Source organism: Salvelinus alpinus, chromosome 31 (genome assembly GCF_045679555.1).
Source record: "Salvelinus alpinus chromosome 31, SLU_Salpinus.1, whole genome shotgun sequence".
Taxonomy (NCBI): Eukaryota; Metazoa; Chordata; class Actinopteri; order Salmoniformes; family Salmonidae; genus Salvelinus; species Salvelinus alpinus.
Genome location: NC_092116.1, coordinates 26,705,504 through 26,726,792, shown reverse-complemented (window position 1 = coordinate 26,726,792; position 21,289 = coordinate 26,705,504). Strand labels below are relative to the sequence as shown.

The 21,289-nt window shown below is 44.4% G+C and overlaps 1 protein-coding gene across 4 annotated transcripts in view; it reads left to right on the top strand.

Moving 5' to 3' along the window:
* Positions 1 to 21,289, top strand: part of LOC139561180 (diacylglycerol kinase delta-like) — a 99,027-nt gene that overhangs the window by 51,905 nt on the left and 25,833 nt on the right. For 3 of the 4 annotated variants that reach the window (XM_071378118.1, XM_071378117.1, XM_071378119.1), the window contains 7 exons: positions 7,583 to 7,693; positions 7,908 to 7,988; positions 9,911 to 10,015; positions 11,138 to 11,270; positions 13,794 to 13,900; positions 15,944 to 16,069; positions 21,127 to 21,229. In XM_071378118.1, coding sequence (XP_071234219.1) covers positions 7,583 to 7,693; positions 7,908 to 7,988; positions 9,911 to 10,015; positions 11,138 to 11,270; positions 13,794 to 13,900; positions 15,944 to 16,069; positions 21,127 to 21,229 — 766 coding nt within the window. The remainder of the gene's footprint in view (positions 1 to 7,582; positions 7,694 to 7,907; positions 7,989 to 9,910; positions 10,016 to 11,137; positions 11,271 to 13,793; positions 13,901 to 15,943; positions 16,070 to 21,126; positions 21,230 to 21,289) is intronic. The other variant, XM_071378120.1, reaches the window with a different exon arrangement.

Sequence of the window (21,289 nt, the reverse complement as noted above, 5' to 3'; positions counted from 1 at the left end):
CAGAGTGCCTCACCTCACCTCTCCTTCTGACCTAAGAGGAAGTGTTTAGTTTGCTGAGTGCCTCACCTCACCTCTCCTTCTGACTTAAGAGGAAGTGTTTAGTTGCAGAGTGCCTCACCTCACCTCTCCTCCTGACCTAAGAGGAAGTGTTTTCTTGCAGAGTGCCTCACCTCAAAAACAAGACGAGACATGTTTATCTAGTTTGACTCTTCTGCATACATTGAGAAAGAGTATTACCTCTCTGGATTTAGACAGGGAAAGGAGAGGAAGAGAATTATACTTCATGTTGCCAGTGAATGTGTCGTGTCATCATTGCATCACGGCAGCTAGCCATGCATTGAGACACTACCTAGCTCTGAATCATAATGACGGCAATCTGTGTGTCTGTGTGTGTGTGTCTGCTATGCAAAGGGGGCCAGGTTCAACTGGCAAGTGCTTGATTTTTTGAGTGAGCGGATGAGCGTATACAGTTGAAGTCGGAAGTTTACATACACTTAGGTTGGAGTCATTAAAACTCATTTTTCAACCACTCCACAAATTTCTTGTTAACAAACTATAGTTTTGGCAGGTCGTTTAGGACATGTACTTTGTGCATGACACATGTAATTTTTCCAACAATTGTTTACAGACAGATTATTTCACTTATCACACTGTATCTCAATTCCAGTGGGTCAGAAGTTTACATACACTAAGTTGACTGTGCCTTTTAAACAGCTTGGAAAGTTCCAGAAAATGATGGCATGGTTTTAGAAGCTTCTGATAAATGATGTCAAAGAGCCTGTCAATTGGAGGTGTACCTGTGGATGCATTTCAAGGCCTACCTTCAAACTCAGTGCCACTCTGCTTGACATCATGGGAAAATCAAAAGAAATCAGCCAAGATCTCAGAAAAAGAATTGTAGACCTCCACAAGTCTGGTTCATCCTTGGGAGCAATTTCCAAACGCCTGAAAGTGCCACGTTCATCTGTACAAACAATAGTACGCAAGTATAAACACCATGGGACCACACAGCCATCATACCGCTCAGGAAGGAGACGCGTTCTGTCTCCTAGAGATTAACTTACTTGCAAAAAAAAAAAAAAAAAAAAGTGCAAATCAATCCCAGAACAACAGCAAAGGACCTTGTGAAGATGCTGGAGGAAACAGGTACAAAAGTATCTATATCCACAGTAAAACGAGTCCTATATCGACATAACCTGAAAGGTCACCTAGCATGGAAGAAGCCACTGCTTCAAAACCACCATAAAAAAGCCAGACTGCGGTTTGAAACTCCACATGGGGACAAAGATGGTACTTTTTGTAGAAATGTCCTCTGGTCTGATGAAACAAAAATAGAACTGTTTGGCCATAATGACCATTGTTATGTTTGGAGGAAAAAGGGGGAGGCTTGCAAGCTGTAGAACACCATCCCACCCGTGATGCACAGGGGGTGGCAGCATCATGTCGCGGACCGGGATGTCTTGCTCCCAGACAGACTAAATCACTTTTTTGCTCGCTTTGAGGACAATACAGTGCCACTAACACGGCCTGCTACCAAAACCTGTGGGCTCTCCTTCACTGCAGCCGAAGTGAGTAAAACATTTAAATGTGTTAACCCTCGCAAGGCTGCATTCCCAGCCGCGTCCTCAGAGCATGCGCAGACCGGCTGGCTGGTGTGTTTACGGACATATTCAATCAATCCTTATCCCTGTCTGCTGTTCCCACATGCTTCAAGAGGGCCACCATTGTTCCTGTTCCCAAGAAAGCTAAGGTAACTGAGCTACCGCCCCGTAGCACTACCGCCCCGTAGCACTCACTTCCGTCATCATGAAGTGCTTTGAGAGACTAGTCAAGGACCATATCACCTCCACCCTACCTGACACCCTAGACCCACTCCAATTTGCTTACCGCCCCAATAGGTCCACAGACGACGCAATCCCAACCACACTGCACACTGCCCTAACCCATCTGGACAAGAGGAATACCTATGTGAGAATGCTGTTCATCGACTACAGCTCAGCATTTAACACCATAGTACCCTCCAAACTCGCCATCAAGCTCGAGACCCTGGGTCTCGACCCCGCCCTGTGCAACTGGGTACTGGACTTCCTGACGGGCCGCCCCCAGGTGGTGAGGGTAGGTAACAACATCTCCACCCCGCTGATCCTCAACACTGGGGCCCCACAAGGGTGCGTCTGAGCCCTCTCCTGTACTCCCTGTTCACCCACGACTGCGTGGCCATGCATGCCTCCAACTCAATCATCAAGTTTGCAGACGACACTACAGTGGTAGGCTTGATTACCAACAACGACGAGACGGCCTACAGGGAGGAGGTGAGGGCCCTCGGAGTGTGGTGTCAGGAAAATAACCTCACACTCAACGTCAACAAAACAAAGGAGATGATTGTGGACTTCAGGAAACAGCAGAGGGAGCACCCCTCTATCCACATCGCCGGGACAGTAGTGGAGAGGGTAGTAAGTTTTAAGTTCCTCGGCGTACACATCACGTACAAACTGAATTGGTCCACCCACACAGTCAGCGTTGTGAAGAAGGCGCAGCAGCGCCTCTTCAACCTCAAGAGGCTGAAGAAATTTGGCTTGTCACCAAAAGCACTCACAAACTTCTACAGATGCACAATCGAGAGCATCCTGATGGGCTGTATCACCGCCTGGTACGGCAACTACTCCGCCCACAACCGTAAGGCTCTCCAGAGGGTAGTGAGTTCTGCACAACGCATCACCGGGGGCAAACTACCTGCCCTCCAGGACACTTACACCACCCGATGTCACAGGAAGGCCATAAAGATCATCAAGGACAACAACCACCCGGGCCACTGCCTGTTCACCCCGCTATCATCCAGAAGGCGAGGTCAGTACAGGTGCATCAAAGCAGGGACCGACAAACTGAAAAACAGCTTCTATCTCAAGGCCATCAGACTGTTAAACAGCCACCACTAACATTTAGTGGCTGCTGCCAACATACTGACTCAACTCCAGCCACTTTAATAATGGGAATTGATGGAAATGTATGTAAAAATGTATCACTAGCCACTTTAAACAATGCCACTTAATATAATGTTTACATACCCTACATTACTCATCTCATATGTATATGTATATACTGTACTCTATATCATCTACTGCATCTTGCCATCTTTATGTAATACATGTATCACTAGCCACTTTAAACTATGCCACTTTATGTTTACATACCCTACAGTACTCATCTCATATGTATATACCGTACTCTATACCATCTACTGCATCTTCCCTATGCCGTTCTGTACCATCACTCATTCATATATCTTTATGTGCATGTTCTTTATCCCTTTACACTTGTGTGTGTATAAGGTAGTAGTTGTGGAATTGTTAGGTTAGATTACTCGTTGGTTATTACTGCATGGTCGGAACTAGAAGCACAAGCATTTCGCTATACTCGCATTAACATCTGCTAACCATGTGTATGTGACAAATAACATTTGATTTGATGTTGTGGGGGTGCTTTGCTGCAGGAGGGACTGGTGCACTTCACAAAATAGATGTCATCATGGGAGGAAAATTATGTGGATATATTGAAGCAACATCTCAAGACATCAGTCAGGAAGTTAAAGCTTGGTCGCAAATGGGTCTTCCAAATAGACAATGACCCCAAGCATACTTCCAAAGTTGTGGTAAAATGGCTTAAGGACAACAAAGTCAAGGTATTGGAGTGGCCATCACAAAGCCCTGACCTCAATCCTATAGAACATTTGTGGGCAGAACTGAAAAAGTGTGTGCGAGCAAGGAGGCCTACAAACCTGACTCAGTTACACCAGCTCTGTCAGGAGGAATGGGCCAAAATTCACCCAACATATTGTGGGAGGCTTGTGGAAGGCTACCCAAAAAGTTAAACAATTTAAAGGCAATGCTACCAAATACTGAGTGTATGTAAACGTCTGACCCACTGGGAATGTGATGAAAGAAATAAAAGTTGAAATAAATAATTCTCTACTATTATTCTGACATTTCACATTCTGAAAATAAAGTGGTGATCCTAACTGACCTAAAACAGGGAATTTTAACTAGGATTAAATGTCAGGAATTGTGAAACTGAGTTTAAATGTATCTAAGGTGTATGTAAACTTCCGACTTCAACTGTATGTGTGTGTGTGTGTGTCTGACGCACCTACCCTTTGTACCCAGCAGAGTCCCTCGAGCAGTGCCCAGCTTTGAACACACACACGTACGCACATACAAACACTGAAGGTGTGAGCAGCGCTGTGAAACATATGGGTCCATTTTCACCTTGTGCACCAGGGAAGTCACACACAAACACAGTTGAGCTGCCAACGCTGTCAGTTTGTGTGTGTTCAGCATTAGTGATTCCCTATGCCATTAGTGATTCCACACCTGCCTGTGTGTCTCGTTTCCCTCTGTCCAGATTTAAGGGTCGCATTGACACACAGGGCAGAATGTCACTTACTGTTCTGCCTTCTGTCTCTTATATTCTCTCTCTCTCTCTCTCTCTCTCTCTCTCTCGCTCTCTCGCTCTCTCGCTCTCTTCCCCCCCCTTAGTGGACTGTCGTGACTTGACTTTAACATTAATCTGAAGACTGGTATTCATCTAATTAACTGACTATGTTTAATTGTTACCCGATTACATTAATCATGTAACAATTAACTCATTAGGATTTGGGGCACCACGAGAGCGGTTCTTTAAAGAGTTACCATCTCCTGAATTAAACTCTAAAAGGTCTTTACCTATCACATCTATAAACAGTCAACTTATTAAACATAACCTCGTATCATATCACGATTCTGAACAGTCGTAACCTGAGCCTTACTTATGATTCAGTACTACACAAATTGGTTAAATTATTTATTTACTAACTAATTAAATGGAAACGCGGGATGAACACACACTCCCACCGGTTATTGACTGGAGACGTAATACACTGAGAACAGATCCCAAACGGAATGACAACAACATGGCTGCTTGTTAAAGAAGAGATGGAAAGGGAGAGAGGGACAGAGACACCTAACATTACCATGTTCAGAAAATACTCTTAACTACAGTAGCCTTATACTTTGCACACGAACCGCCGCCTGCTTTGACCAAGAAATCATGAATGTATTTACGTGAAATGGCTGGGTTCTCTCCGAGAACGGGGCAGCTTTTGTTTAAGGTTCTTGGGCCTTTTCGCAGCACGCTTTGTAAGGCTCTGATTGGTCCGAAATGGTTCCAACAAGTCTATTGTTGTTGTTCTTCGTAGTTGTTCCGGTATCCGGTGACTTGTCGTGTAGTCCTGAACACAACTATAGAGTTGATGTTCCTTCCATTCGTCTCTTGAAGATGCTTCTTTGAAGACAGGCTAGCCAGCCTTATCGATGCTAGCCAGCCTTATCGATGCTAGCCAGCCTTATCGATGCTAGCCAGCCTTATCGATGCTAGCCAGCCTTATCGATGCTAGCCAGCCTTATCGATGCTAGCCAGCCTTATCGATGCTAGCCAGCCTTATCGATGGTTTCCCAGTGGGGTGATGAGAGTAGCGTAATACGATGGTTTGAGCAGGGTAACACGATGGTCCTACTTAAATTTGCTTCGAAGATACTTTACGTAGAACAGCAAATCAGCATTATCAGTGATTGTCCTGAAGGTGAGTTTATTGTCTCTACCTCGTGTTGAGATTCAAAGTTAAAACCATTTTAAATGTGTAGCTGCCGCTTCACGCTTTTTCTGGTTCAGTGTGTTAATTTCTTAACCCATCATTTATACCTTTTGCTGGAAAGGGGTGGTTCCGGCTGGCTGACATGCTCCCTGACCTCACTACGGGGCATTGATTACTCACTGTCCAAATTTATGGAAAACAATAGTCTCTTATCACTTCTCAAATCACATCCCTCAATTAAAAAATCACATCCCTCTTTTAGCAAATCACATCCTTCTCTTCCATAGTGTGGATCCTCCAGCTCTGTAATGTGTTGACTTTCCAAGTTACAGTATTTCCTTTAGAACATTTTTAATGACATCACAAAATAACAAACAAAATTACATTAGTGTTCTACAGATCGCCTCGGACCATTCCCCACGTTCTACGTTCGAAATATTGTTCCAGTATTCACTTTTGACCGTGTTGAGTTTCAGCGATTAAAAAGGTCTGTTGAGACAAACGTTCCTTTCCTTTTAGAGAATTTTGAGAGCACAGACTTGTGTCTTCTCCCTTGATTTTACAACAGGACGTGAGTTGTTAATCCCCACCAGGTCCTTCCCTCTACGGGTGAAAGGGGGATCTGATTGAAGTTAGTCATTGCAAACCTAATCTGACCTATTTCGATCCTCGTGGTAAGTCATGACAGTCCCTCTCTGGCGGGTTCAATCTTGGAAGGATTCTGCAAGTTGCAGAATTATTACACTTTTTATTACAAGAATGACCAGGGGACGTCCTGGTTGTGGATCGTCCTGACTGGACATACTCCCTCTCTCTCTTTTTAAGGCAGCACATACCAGTACTAACCGGTACTAACTGGTAATACCCTATTTCAATGTTATCTCACGTGTTCTTAGACAAAGATAAAAAAATCCCAAACACATCAATCTGTCCATACATCTTCCTGTATTGGGAGGTTATATAGATTTCTGGAAGTGGTGTTGTCATATCAACAGAGGAGAACAAGGCATCATGTACCCATTTAAATATCTTGTTGGAGCTGAATGTAACTGAATTAAATGATTTGAATAGTTGCCACATATGTTTCCTGATTATACAGTATCTTCTATGACATTCTCACCCCCACACACACCCTCTCTCGCTAACACACAAGCATGCACCTCCACCCCCACACACACCCTCTCTCGCTAACACACAAGCATGCACCTCCACCCCCACACACACCCTGTCTCGCTAACACACAAGCATGCACCTCCACCCCCACACACACCCTCCCTCGCTAACACACAAGCATGCACCTCCACCCCCACACACACCCTCTCTCGCTAACACACAAGCATGCACCTCCACCCCCACACACACCCTCCCTCGCTAACACACAAGCATGCACCTCCACCCCCACACACACCCTCCCTCGCTAACACACAAGCATGCACCTCCACCCCCACACACACCCTCTCTCGCTAACACACAAGCATGCACCTCCACCCCCACACACACCCTCTCTCGCTAACACACAAGCATGCACCTCCACCCCCACACACACCCTCTCTCGCTAACACACAAGCATGCACCTCCACCCCCACACACACCCTCTCTCGCTAACACACAAGCATGCACCTCCACCCCCACACACACCCTGTCTCGCTAACACACAAGCATGCACCTCCACCCCCACACACACCCTCTCTCGCTAACACACAAGCATGCACCTCCACCCCCACACACACCCTCTCTCGCTAACACACAAGCATGCACCTCCACCCCCACACACACCCTCTCTCGCTAACACACAAGCATGCACCTCCACCCCCACACACACCCTCCCTCGCTAACACACAAGCATGCACCTCCACCCCCACACACACCCTCTCTCGCTAACACACAAGCATGCACCTCCACCCCCACACACACCCTCCGAGCCCTAACTCAACCCTCTCTCTCCTCTCTCCATAGAAAAGTGTGAAGGAGGGAATCCTATTGAAACAGACTAGCTCGTTCCAGAGATGGAAGAGGAGGTTCTTCAAATTGAGAGGAAGGACACTTTACTATGCCAAAGACTCAAAGGTGACCCATATTTTTGAAGAAGGTTTTTACTTGCAGTGGCAGTGATATGTAGTTGTTTTTACCTACCTTAATTGAATTCACTGACTAAGTTGCTCTGGATAAGTGTCTGCTCAATGACTGAAATGTAAATCACTTTTTATTACTTCACTCTTCAGTACATTGGCTTTGATGTGAACTTTTTATTACAAAATTAGAACTTTTTTTTTTTTTCAAGTCTCTGATATTTGACGAGGTGGACCTATCAGACGCCAGCGTGGCCGAGACCAGCACCAAGAACATCAACAACAGCTTTACGGTAACCATGACGACACACTACTTCCTCTACCGTAACCAAGACCACAGCTGCACTGTGAATATGATATTCTCTCCATTCTTGTATAATCTGCTAATCTATACTTTCTCTCTCTCAATTCAATTTAAGGGGCTTTATCTTCATGGGAAACATAGGTTTACATTACCAAAGCAAGTGAGATCGATAATAAACAAAAGTGAAATAAACAATTAAAAGTGAACAGTAAACATTACACTCACAGAAGGTCCAGAAGAATAGAGACATTTCAAATGTCATATGTCTATATACAGTGTTGTAACAATGTATAAAAGGGAAAATAACTAAACATAAATATGGGTCGTATTTACAATGGTGTTTGTTCTTCACTGGTTGACCTTTTCTTGTGGCAACAACAATCTTTCTGCTGTGATGGCACACTGTGGTATTTCACCCAGTAGATATGGGAGTTTATCAAAATAGGGTTTGTTTTAAATTTCTTTGTGGATCTGTGTAATCTGAGGGAAATATGTGTCTCTAATATGGTCATACATTGGGCAGGAGGTTAGGAAGTGCAGCTCAGTTTCCACCTCATTTTGTGGGCAGTGTGCAGATAGCCTGTCTTCTCTTGAGAGCCAGGTCTGCCTATGGTAGCCTGTCTTCTCTTGAGAGCCAGGTCTGCCTATGGTGGCCTGTCTCAATAGCAAGGCTATGCTCACTGAGTCTGTTCCTTAAATTTGTGTCAGTCACAGTGGTCAGGTATTCTTCCACTGTGTACTCTCTGTTTAGGGCCAAATAGCATTCTAGTTTGCTCAGTTTTTTTGTTAGTTCTTTCCAATGTGTCAAGTAATTATCTTTTGGTTTTCTCATGATTTGGTTGGGTCTAATTGTGTTGCTGTCCTGGGGCTCTGTGGGGTGGGTTTGTGTTTGTGAACAGAGCCCCAGGACCAGCTTGCTTAGGGGACTCTTCTCCAGGTTCATCTCTCTGTAGGTGATGGCTTTGTTATGGAAGGTTTGGGAATCGCTTCCCTTTAAGTGGTTGTAGAATTTAACGTCTCTTTTCTGGATTTTGATAATTAGCGGGTATCGGCCTAATTCTGCTCTGCATGCATTATTTGGTGTTCTACGTTGAACACAGAGGATATTTTTGCAGAATTCTGCATGCAGAGTCTCAGTTTGGCCTTTGTCCCATTTTGTGAATTCTTGGTTGGTGAGCGGACCCCAGACCTCACAACCATAAAGGGCAATGGGTTCTATAACTGAATCAAGTATTTTTAGCCAGATCCTAATTGGTATGTTGAGTTTTATGTTCCTTTTGATGGCATAGAAGGCCCTTCTTGCCTTGTCTCTCAGATTGTTCACAGCTTTGTGGAAGTTACCTGTGGCGCTGATGTTTAGGCCGAGGTATGTATAGTTTTTTGTGTGCTCTAGGGCAACGGTGTCTAGATGAAATTAGTATTTGTGGTCCTGGCAACTGGACCTTTTTTGGAACACCATTATTTTGGTCTTACTGAGATTTACTGTCAGGGCCCAGGTCTGACAGAATCTGTGCAGAATATCTAGGTGCTGCTGTAGGCCCTCCTTGGTTGGGGACCGAGGCACCAGATCATCAGCAAACAGTAGACATTTGACGTCAGATTCTAGAAGGGTGAGGCCTGGTGCTGCAGACTGTTCTAGTGCCCTTCGCCTTTATTTTGGTTTGTTTGTTTGTCAATTAGGATGTGCAGGGTGAATACGTGGTCTGCCGTACAGTACTTTGGTAAAAATACAATTCGACATTTGCTCAGTACATTGTTTTCACTGAGGAAATGTACGAGTCTGCTGTTAATGATCATGCAGAGGATTTTTCCGAGGTTGCTGTTGATGCATATCCCACGGTAGTTATTCACTCTCAGTTCAAGGGGCTTTTTTTAAACTCTTTTTGACTTTCTCTCTCTCTCTCTTTCCAGGTGATCACTCCGTTCAGGAAGCTGATGCTATGTGCAGAGAGCAGGAAGGAGATGGAGGATTGGATTGGTGCTCTGAAGTCTGTACAGAAATGGGAGACTTACGAGGTAAACTTTTCTCCCCTCCATCCTCCATCCATCTTCCCCTCTATCCCTCCATCCTCTCCATCCTCTCTATCCCTCCTTCCTCTCTATCCCTCCATCCCTCCATCCTCTCTATCCCTCCTTCCTCTCTATCCCTCCGTCCTCTCTATCCCTCCGTCCCTCCATCCTCTCTATCCCTCCTCCCCTCTATCCCTCCTCCCCTCCATCCCTCCTCCCCTCCATCCATCTCCATCCCTCCATCCCTCTATCCCTCCTCCCCTCCATCACTCCATCCTCTATCCCTCCATCTCTCTATCCCTCCATCCTCTCTATCTCTCATCCCTCCTCCCCTCTATCCCTCCTCCCCTCTATCCCTCCTCCCCTCTATCCCTCCTCCCCTCTATCCCTCCATCCCTCCATCCCTCTGTCCCTCCTCCCCTCTGTCCCTCCTCCCCTCCATCCATCCATCTCTCTACCCTCCATCCCTCCTCCTCTCTATCCATCTTCCCCTCTATCCCTCCATCCCTCTGTCCCTCCTCCCCTCTGTCCCTCCTCCCCTCAATCCCTCCATCCCTCTGTCCCTCCTCCCCTCCATCCTTTCTATCCCTCCATCCTCTCTATCCCTCCATCCCTCTGTCCCTCCTCCCCTCTATCCCTCCATCCTTCTATTCCTCCATCTTCTCTATCCCTCCATCCTCTCTATCCCTCCCTCCATCCCTCTATCCTCGCTCTCCTCTCCATCCTTTCATTGATTCTCTCTTTTCACCCGTTGTCCTCTCACCCTTCTAAAAGGGACATCTTAGGATGGGAGACCCATGGGGCGGCGCACAAAAAAAAAAAAAACTCCTGTGGTGGGCTGGGTGTAGTGCACGCTGACACGGTCGCCAGGTGCACGGTGTTTCCTCCGCAACATTGGTGTGGCTGGCTTCCGGGTTAAGCGGGCATTGTGTCAAGAAGCAGTCGTGTTTTGGAGGACGCACTGCTCTGGACCTTTGCCTCTTCCGAGCGTACGGAAGTTGCAGCGATGAGACAAGACTGTAACTACCAATTGGATACCATGAAATTGGGGAGAAAAAGGGGTAAAACAATTACATTAAAAAACAATGTATTATTGTCTGAGGACACTATCTCTCTCTCCCTCTCTAGACCAGTCTATTTAATATGGAACATTTCTCTGGGATGCATAACTGGTATGCCTGTTCCCACGCCAGACCCACCTTCTGTAACGTCTGCAGAGAGGCTCTCTCCGGAGTCACCTCACATGGACTGTCCTGTGAAGGTACACACGCACGCCCGCCCCCCACACCCCCTCCCCCATGACCCCCTCCCCCATGACCCCTCTCCCACTCCCCCCCCCCCCCCACGCAATGGATCAATTTAAAACTCCACTTGATGTTTCCATGTACATACATTGTGGCATCTTTACAGACATTGTGGCATCTTTACAGACATTGTGACATCTTTACAGACATTGTGGCATCTTTACAGACATTGTGACATCTTTACAGACATTGTGACATCTTTACATACATTGTGACATCTTTACATACATTGTGGCATCTTTACAGACATTGTGACATCTTTACAGACATTGTGACATCTTTACAGACATTGTGACATCTTTACATACATTGTGGCATCTTTACAGACATTGTGACATCTTTACAGACATTGTGGCATCTTTACAGTCATTGTGACATCTTTACATACATTGTGGCATCTTTACAGACATTGTGACATCTTTACATACATTGTGGCATCTTTACAGACATTGTGACATCTTTACATACATTGTGGCATCTTTACAGACATTGTGACATCTTTACAGACATTGTGGCATCTTTACAGACATTGTGACATCTTTACATACATTGTGACATCTTTACATACATTGTGGCATCTTTACAGACATTGTGACATCTTTACAGACATTGTGACATCTTTACAGACATTGTGACATCTTTACAGTCATTGTGGCATCTTTACATACATTGTGGCATCTTTACATACATTGTGGCATCTTTACATACATTGTGGCATCTTTACATACATTGTGGCATCTTTACAGACATTGTGGCATCTTTACATACATTGTGGCATCTTTACAGACATTGTGACATCTTTACAGACATTGTGGCATCTTTACAGACATTGTGACATCTTTACATACATTGTGACATCTTTACATACATTGTGGCATCTTTACAGACATTGTGACATCTTTACAGACATTGTGACATCTTTACAGACATTGTGACATCTTTACAGTCATTGTGGCATCTTTACATACATTGTGGCATCTTTACATACATTGTGGCATCTTTACATACATTGTGGCATCTTTACATACATTGTGGCATCTTTACAGACATTGTGACATCTTTACATACATTGTGGCATCTTTACAGACATTGTGACATCTTTACAGACATTGTGACATCTTTACAGACATTGTGACATCTTTACATACATTGTGGCATCTTTACAGACATTGTGACATCTTTACATACATTGTGGCATCTTTACATACATTGTGGCATCTTTACAGACATTGTGACATCTTTACAGACATTGTGACATCTTTACAGACATTGTGACATCTTTACATACATTGTGACATCTTTACAGACATTGTGACATCTTTACATACATTGTGGCATCTTTACATACATTGTGGCATCTTTACATACATTGTGGCATCTTTACATACATTGTGACCTCTTTACAGACATTGTGACCTCTTTACAGTCATTGTGACATCTTTACAGACATTGTGGCATCTTTACATACATTGTGGCATCTTTACAGTCATTGTGGCATCTTTACAGACATTGTGACATCTTTACAGACATTGTGGCATCTTTACATACATTGTGGCATCTTTACAGTCATTGTGGCATCTTTACAGACATTGTGGCATCTTTACATACATTGTGGCATCTTTACATACATTGTGGCATCTTTACATACATTGTGGCATCTTTACAGACATTGTGACATCTTTACAGACATTGTGACATCTTTACATACATTGTGGCATCTTTACAGACATTGTGACATCTTTACATACATTGTGGCATCTTTACATACATTGTGGCATCTTTACATACATTGTGGCATCTTTACATACATTGTGACCTCTTTACAGACATTGTGACCTCTTTACAGTCATTGTGACATCTTTACAGACATTGTGGCATCTTTACATACATTGTGGCATCTTTACAGTCATTGTGGCATCTTTACAGACATTGTGACATCTTTACAGACATTGTGGCATCTTTACATACATTGTGGCATCTTTACAGTCATTGTGGCATCTTTACAGACATTGTGGCATCTTTACATACATTGTGGCATCTTTACATACATTGTGGCATCTTTACAGACATTGTGGCATCTTTACAGTCATTGTGACATCTTTACAGTCATTGTGACATCTTTACATACATTGTGACATCTTTACAGTCATTGTGACATCTTTACAGACATTGTGACCTCTTTACAGACATTGTGACCTCTTTACAGTCATTGTGACATCTTTACAGACATTGTGACATCTTTACAGACATTGTGACCTCTTTACAGACATTGTGACCTCTTTACAGATATTGTGGCATATTTACAGACATTGTGACCTCTTTACAGACATTGTGGCATCTTTACAGACATTGTGACATCTTTACAGACATTGTGACATCTTTACAGACATTGTGGCATCTTTAAAATGTTTGCATCTTTTTACTGTTTTGTTAGACTGGTTTGTCGATCTCTAAACAGATACTATTCTCTCTCACACCAGTGTGTAAGTTCAAGGCCCATAAGCGCTGTGCGGTGCGTTCCACCAACACCTGTAAATGGACCACGCTGGCCTCCATAGGAAATGACATCATGGAGGACGAGGATGGGGTGGGTAATATAGTTCTCTTAGTTATAACCCAAGTCCTTAAGTTGTTTTCCTCAGAAGTTGAGATTCTAATCGTTCTGTTGTGTAGATCCACCTACTTGCCTCAAATAAAACAAATCTGATATTCCTTAATTAAATATCTCTCTGTGTTCTCTGTAAATATAGTGCATTCTGAAAGTATTCACACCCCTTGACTTTTTCCACGTTTTGTTACGTTACAGGCTTATTCTAAAATATATATTTTTTCCCTCATCAATTTACACACAATACCCCATAATGACAAAGCAACAATTGTTTGCACATTTATTACAAATATAAAACTGAAATATTACATTTACATAAGAACCTTTACTCAGTACTTTGTTGAAGCACCTTTGGCATCCATTACAGCCTCGAGTCTTATTGGGTATGACGCTACAAGCTTGGCACACCTGTATTTGGGGAGTTTCTCCCATTCTTCTCTGCAGATCCTCTCAAGCTCTGTCAGGTTGAATGGGGAGTGTTGCTGCTCAGCTATTTTCAGGTCTCTGCAGAGATGTTCAATCGGGTTCAAGTCCGGCTTCTGGCTGGGCCACTCAAGGACCTTCAGAGACTTGTCCAGAAGCCACTCCTGCGTTGTCTTGGCTGTGCGCTTAGGGTCGTTGTTCTGTTGGAAGGTGAACCTTCGTCCTAGTCTGAGGTCCTGAACGCTCTGGAGCAGGTTTTCATCAAGGATCTCTCTGTACTTTGCGCCATTCATCTTTCCCTTGATCCTAACTAGTCTCCCAGTCGCTGCCTCTGAAAAACATCCCCACAGCAAGATGCTGTCACCACCATGCTTCACCGTAGGGATGGTGCCAGGTTTCCTCCATACGTGACGCTTGGCATTCAGGCCAAAGAGTTCAATCTTGGTTTCATCAGACCAGGGTGGGCTGTCATGTACCTTTTACTGAGGAGTGGCTTCCGTCTGGCCACTCTACCATAAAGGCCTGATTGGTGGAGTGCTGCAGAGATGGTTGTCCTTCTGGAAGGTTCTCCCATTTCCACAGAGGAACTCTGGAGCTCCGTCAGAGTGAACATCGGGTTCTTGGTTACCTCCCTGATCAAGGCCCTTCTCCCCCGATTGCTCAGTTTGGCCGGGCGACCAGCTCTAGGAAGAGTCTTGGTGCTTCTAAACTTCTTCCATTTAATACTTTTTGGGTACCCTTCCCCAGATCAGTGCCGTGACATAAGTCTCGGAGCTCTACAGACAGTTCCTGTGACCTCATGGCTTGGTTTTTGTTCTGACATGCACGGTCACCTGTGGGACTGTATATAGACAGGTGTGCGCCTTTCTAAATCATGTCCAAACAATTGAATTTACCACAGATGGACTCCAATCAAGTTGTAGAAACATCTCAAGGATGATCAATGGAAACATGATGCACCTGAGCTCAACTTTGAGTCTCATAGCAAAGGGTCTGAATACTTATGTAAATAAGGTATTTCTGTTTTATTATAAATGTTGAATTTGAAGACATTTCTAAAAACCTGTTTTCGCTTTGTCATTATGGGGTATTGTGACGTCATTATGGGGTATTGTGACGTCATTATGGGGTATTGTGTTTAGATTGACATTTTAGAATAAGGCTGTAAAGTCAGTCAGTCAGTGCTAAATGTGTGGTGTTTAATCACCCTTCATCCCTCTCTACCCCCCTCTCCCACCCTCCCGTCCAACCCACTCTCTCTCTTCCTCCCTCCTCTCTCTCGCTCCTCCCCCTCTCTCTCCCTCCCCTCCGTCCCCGTCTCTCTCCCTCCCCTCCGTCCCCGTCTCTCTCCCTCCCCTCCGTCCCCGTCTCTCTCCCTCCCCTCCGTCCCCGTCTCTCTCCCTCCCCTCCGTCCCCGTCTCTCTCCCTCCCCTATCCCACTCTCTCTCTTCCTCCCTCCTCTCTCTCTCTCTCCCCCTCTCTCTCTTCCCCCCATCTCTCTCTCTCCGCCTCTCTCTCCCCTCCACTCTCTCTCTCTCTCTCCCCTCCACCCTCTCTCTCTCTCTCTCTCTCTCTCTCTTCCCCCCCCCCCCCCCCCAGGTGTCCATGCCTCACCAGTGGTTAGAAGGGAACCTGCCGGTCAGTGCTAAGTGTGTGGTGTGTGATCGTAACTGTGGCAGTGTCAGGAGACTGCAGGACTGGAGGTGTCTATGGTGCACAGCTATTGTGAGTACACACACACACACACACACACACACACACACACACACACACACACACACACACACAGAGACACACACAGTAGCGGATCATCACTCGTCAAGCAAAAAACCCTCTCCTTCAGAGTCTCTGGTCTCCATAGTGACGCTGTAGATCTTAAAAATCACTGTCTACGTCTTAAATAGCACCCTATTCCCTACATAGTGCACTACTTTAGACCAGGCTAGTGCACCCTATTCCCTACATAGTGCACTACTTTAGACCAGGCTAGTGCACCCTATTCCCTATATAGTGCACTACTTTAGACCAGGCTAGTGCACCCTATTCCCTACATAGTGCACTACTTTAGACCAGGCTAGTGCACCCTATTCCCTATATAGTGCACTACTTTGGACCAGGCTAGTGCTCCCTATGTAGTGCACTACTTTAGACCAGGCTAGTGCACCCTATTCCCTACATAGTGCACTACTTTAGACCAGGCTAGTGCACCCTATTCCCCTATAGGGTGCACTATTTGGCAGTGGTGGAAAAAGTACCCAATTGTCATATTTGAGTAAAAGTAACGATACCTTAATAGAAAATTACTCAAGTTAAAGTCACCCAGTAAAATACTACTTGAGTAAAAGTCTAAAAGTATTTGGTTTTAAATATACTTAGGTATCAAAAGTAAATGTAATTGCTAAAATGTACAAGTATAAATTATTTTTTAAATCCTTATATTAAAGGGAAAAGGGAAAGGGGGGAGACCTAGTCAGTTGTAGTTGTGTAGAGTTATCCTGTATATGAATATGAACTAAAGGGAAAAGGGAAAGAGGGAGACCTAGTCAGTTGTAGTTGTGTAGAGTTATCCTGTATAGGAATATGAACTAAAGGGAAAAGGGAAAGGGGGAGACCTAGTCAGTTGTAGTTGTATAGAGTTATCCTGTATATGAATATGAACTAAAGGGAAAAGGGAAAGGGGGAGACCTAGTCAGTTGTAGTTGTGTAGAGTTATCCTGTATATGAATATGAACTAAAGGGAAAAGGGAAAGGGGGAGACCTAGTCAGTTGTAGTTGTGTAGTTATCCTGTATATGAATATGAACTAAAGGGAAAAGGGAAAGGGGGAGACCTAGTCAGTTGTAGTTGTCTAGAGTTATCCTGTATATGAATATGAACTAAAGGGAAAAGGGAAAGGGGGAGACCTAGTCAGTTGTAGTTGTGTAGAGTTATCCTGTATATGAATATGAACTAAAGGGAAAAGGGAAAGGGGGGAGACCTAGTCAGTTGTAGTTGTGTAGAGTTATCCTGTATATGAATATGAACTAAAGGGAAAAGGGAAAGGGGGGAGACCTAGTCAGTTGTAGTTGTGTAGTTATCCTGTATATGAATATGAACTAAAGGGAAAAGGGAAAGGGGGAGACCTAGTCAGTTGTAGTTGTCTAGAGTTATCCTGTATATGAATATGAACTAAAGGGAAAAGGGAAAGGGGGAGACCTAGTCAGTTGTAGTTGTGTAGAGTTATCCTGTATATGAATATGAACTAAAGGGAAAAGGGAAAGGGGGAGACCTAGTCAGTTGTAGTTGTGTAGAGTTATCCTGTATATGAATATGAACTAAAGGGAAAAGGGAAAGGGGGAGACCTAGTCAGTTGTAGTTGTGTAGAGTTATCCTGTATATGAATATGAACTAAAGGGAAAAGGGAAAGGGGGAGACCTAGTCAGTTGTAGTTGTGTAGAGTTATCCTGTATATGAATATGAACTAAAGGGAAAAGGGAAAGGGGGAGACCTAGTCAGTTGTAGTTGTGTAGAGTTATCCTGTATATGAATATGAACTAAAGGGAAAAGGGAAAGGGGGGAGACCTAGTCAGTTGTAGTTGTGTAGAGTTATCCTGTATATGAATATGAACTAAAGGGAAAAGGGAAAGGGGGAGACCTAGTCAGTTGTAGTTGTCTAGAGTTATCCTGTATATGAATATGAACTAAAGGGAAAAGGGAAAGGGGGAGACCTAGTCAGTTGTAGTTGTGTAGAGTTATCCTGTATATGAATATGAACTAAAGGGAAAAGGGAAAGGGGGAGACCTAGTCAGTTGTAGTTGTCTAGAGTTATCCTGTATATGAATATGAACTAAAGGGAAAAGGGAAAGGGGGAGACCTAGTCAGTTGTAGTTGTGTAGAGTTATCCTGTATATGAATATGAACTAAAGGGAAAAGGGAAAGGGGGAGACCTAGTCAGTTGTAGTTGTGTAGAGTTATCCTGTATATGAATATGAACTAAAGGGAAAAGGGAAAGGGGGAGACCTAGTCAGTTGTAGTTGTGTAGAGTTATCCTGTATATGAATATGAACTAAAGGGAAAAGGGAAGGGGGGATACCTAGTCAGTTGTAGTTGTGTAGAGTTATCCTGTATATGAATATGAACTAAAGGGAAAAGGGAAAGGGGGAGACCTAGTCAGTTGTAGTTGTGTAGAGTTATCCTGTATATGAATATGAACTAAAGGGAAAAGGGAAAGGGGGAGACCTAGTCAGATGTAGTTGTGTAGAGTTATCCTGTATATGAATATGAACTAAAGGGAAAAGGGAAAGGGGGAGACCTAGTCAGTTGTAGTTGTGTAGAGTTATCCTGTATATGAATATGAACTAAAGGGAAAAGAGAAGGGGGGATACCTAGTCAGTTGTAGTTGTGTAGAGTTATCCTGTATATGAATATGAACTAAAGGGAAAAGGGAAAGGGGGAGACCTAGTCAGTTGTAGTTGTGTAGAGTTATCCTGTATATGAATATGAACTAAAGGGAAAAGGGAAAGGGGGAGACCTAGTCAGTTGTAGTTGTGTAGAGTTATCCTGTATATGAATATGAACTAAAGGGAAAAGGGAAAGGGGGAGACCTAGTCAGTTGTAGTTGTGTAGAGTTATCCTGTATATGAATATGAACTAAAGGGAAAAGGGAAAGGGGGAGACCTAGTCAGTTGTAGTTGTGTAGAGTTATCCTGTATATGAATATGAACTAAAGGGAAAAGGGAAAGGGGGAGACCTAGTCAGTTGTAGTTGTGTAGAGTTATCCTGTATATGAATATGAACTAAAGGGAAAAGGGAAAGGGGGAGACCTAGTCAGTTGTAGTTGTGTAGAGTTATCCTGTATATGAATATGAACTAAAGGGAAAAGAGAAGGGGGGATACCTAGTCAGTTGTAGTTGTGTAGAGTTATCCTGTATATGAATATGAACTAAAGGGAAAGGAGGAGACCTAGTCAGTTGTCCAACTGAATGTATTGAAATGTGTCTTCCACATTTAACCCTCTGAATCAGAGAGGTGCGGGGGTCTGCCTTAATCTACATCCACGTCTTCAGGGGAACAGTGGGTTAACTGCCTTGTTCAGGGAACAGTGGGTTAACTGCCTTGTTCAGGGGAACAGTGGGTAAACTGCCTTGTTCAGGGGAAAAGTGGGTTAACTGCCTTGCTCAGAGGAACAGTGGGTTAACTGCCTTGCTCAGGGGAACAGTGGGTAAACTGCCTTGTTCAGGGGAACAGTGGGTAAACTGCCTTGTTCAGGGGAACAGTGGGTAAACTGCCTTGTTCAGGGGAACAGTGGGTAAACTGCCTTGTTCAGGGGAACAGTGGGTAAACTGCCTTGTTCAGGGGAACAGTGGGTAAACTGCCTTGTTCAGGGGAACAGTGGGTAAACTGCCTTGTTCAGGGGAACAGTGGGGTAACTGCCTTGTTCAGGGGAACAGTGGGTTAACTGCCTTGTTCAGGGGAACAGTGGGTTAACTGCCTTGTTCAGGGGAACAGTGGGTTAACTGCCTTGTTCAGGGGAACAGTGGGTTAACTGCCTTGTTCAGGGGAACAGTGGGTTAACTGCCTTGTTCAGGGGAACAGTGGGTTAACTGCCTTGTTCAGGGGAACAGTGGGTTAACTGCCTTGTTCAGGGGAACAGTGGGTTAACTGCCTTGTTCAGGGGAACAGTGGGTAAACTGCCTTGTTCAGGGGAACAGTGGGTAAACTGCCTTGTTCAGGGGAACAGTGGGTAAACTGCCTTGTTCAGGGGAACAGTGGGTAAACTGCCTTGTTCAGGTAAACAGTGTGTAAACTGCCTTGTTCAGGGGAACAGTGGGTAAACTGCCTTGTTCAGGGGAACAGTGGGTTAACTGCCTTGTTCAGGGGAACAGTGGGTTAACTGCCTTGTTCAGGGGAACAGTGGGGTAACTGCCTTGTTCAGGGGAACAGTGGGGTAACTGCCTTGTTCAGGGGAACAGTGGGTTGACTGCCTTGTTCAGGGGAACAGTGGGTTGACTGCCTTGTTCAGGGGAACAGTGGGTTGACTGCCTTGTTCAGGGGAACAGTGGGTTAACTGCCTTGTTCAGGGGAACAGTGGGTTAACTGCCTTGTTCAGGGGAACAGTGGGTTAACTGCCTTGTTCAGAGAACAGTGGGTTAACTGCCTTGTTCAGAGAACAGTGGGTTAACTGCCTTGTTCAGGGGAACAGTGGGTAAACTGCCTTGTTCAAGGGAACAGTGGGTTAACTGCCTTGTTCAGAGAACAGTGGGTTAACTGCCTTGCTCAGGGGCAGAACGACAGATGTTTACCTTGTCAGCAAAGCAGACGGCCACATTTTCTAGTTTTTATTTATTTACGGATAGTCAGGCTCTAACTCAGACATCTTTACAAATGCAGCATGTGTTTAGTGAGTCCTCCAGATCAGAGGTAGTAGGGATGACCAGGGATGTTCTCTGTTTAGTGAGTCCTCCAGATCAGAGGTAGTAGGGATGACCAGGGATGTTTAGTGTTTGAATTTGACCATTTCCTGTCCTGCTAAACATTCAAAATGTAAATGAGTATTTTGGGGTGTCAACAGAAATTTATGAAGTAAAAAGTACATTATTCTATTTAGGAATGTAGTGGAATAAAAGTAAAAGTAGTCCAATATATAAATAGTAAAGTACAGATACCCCAGGAAAATGACTTAAGGAGTACTTTAAAATATTTTTACTTAAGTACTTTACAACACAATATTTGGGACACACATTGGATCCCACTGTTTTAACCATCTAAATACCATCGCTGATTTGTGTGTGTGTGTGTGTACAGGTCCACAGCAGCTGTAAAGAGCAGATGGGAAAGGTGTGTCCTCTGGGTCCGTGTCGCGTCTCAATCATCCCTCCGACAGCCCTCAACAGTATCAACTCTGACGGTGAGACAAACACACACACCTCAATCCTCTGTCATTTTCTCAAAGATTACCTCTCCCTCC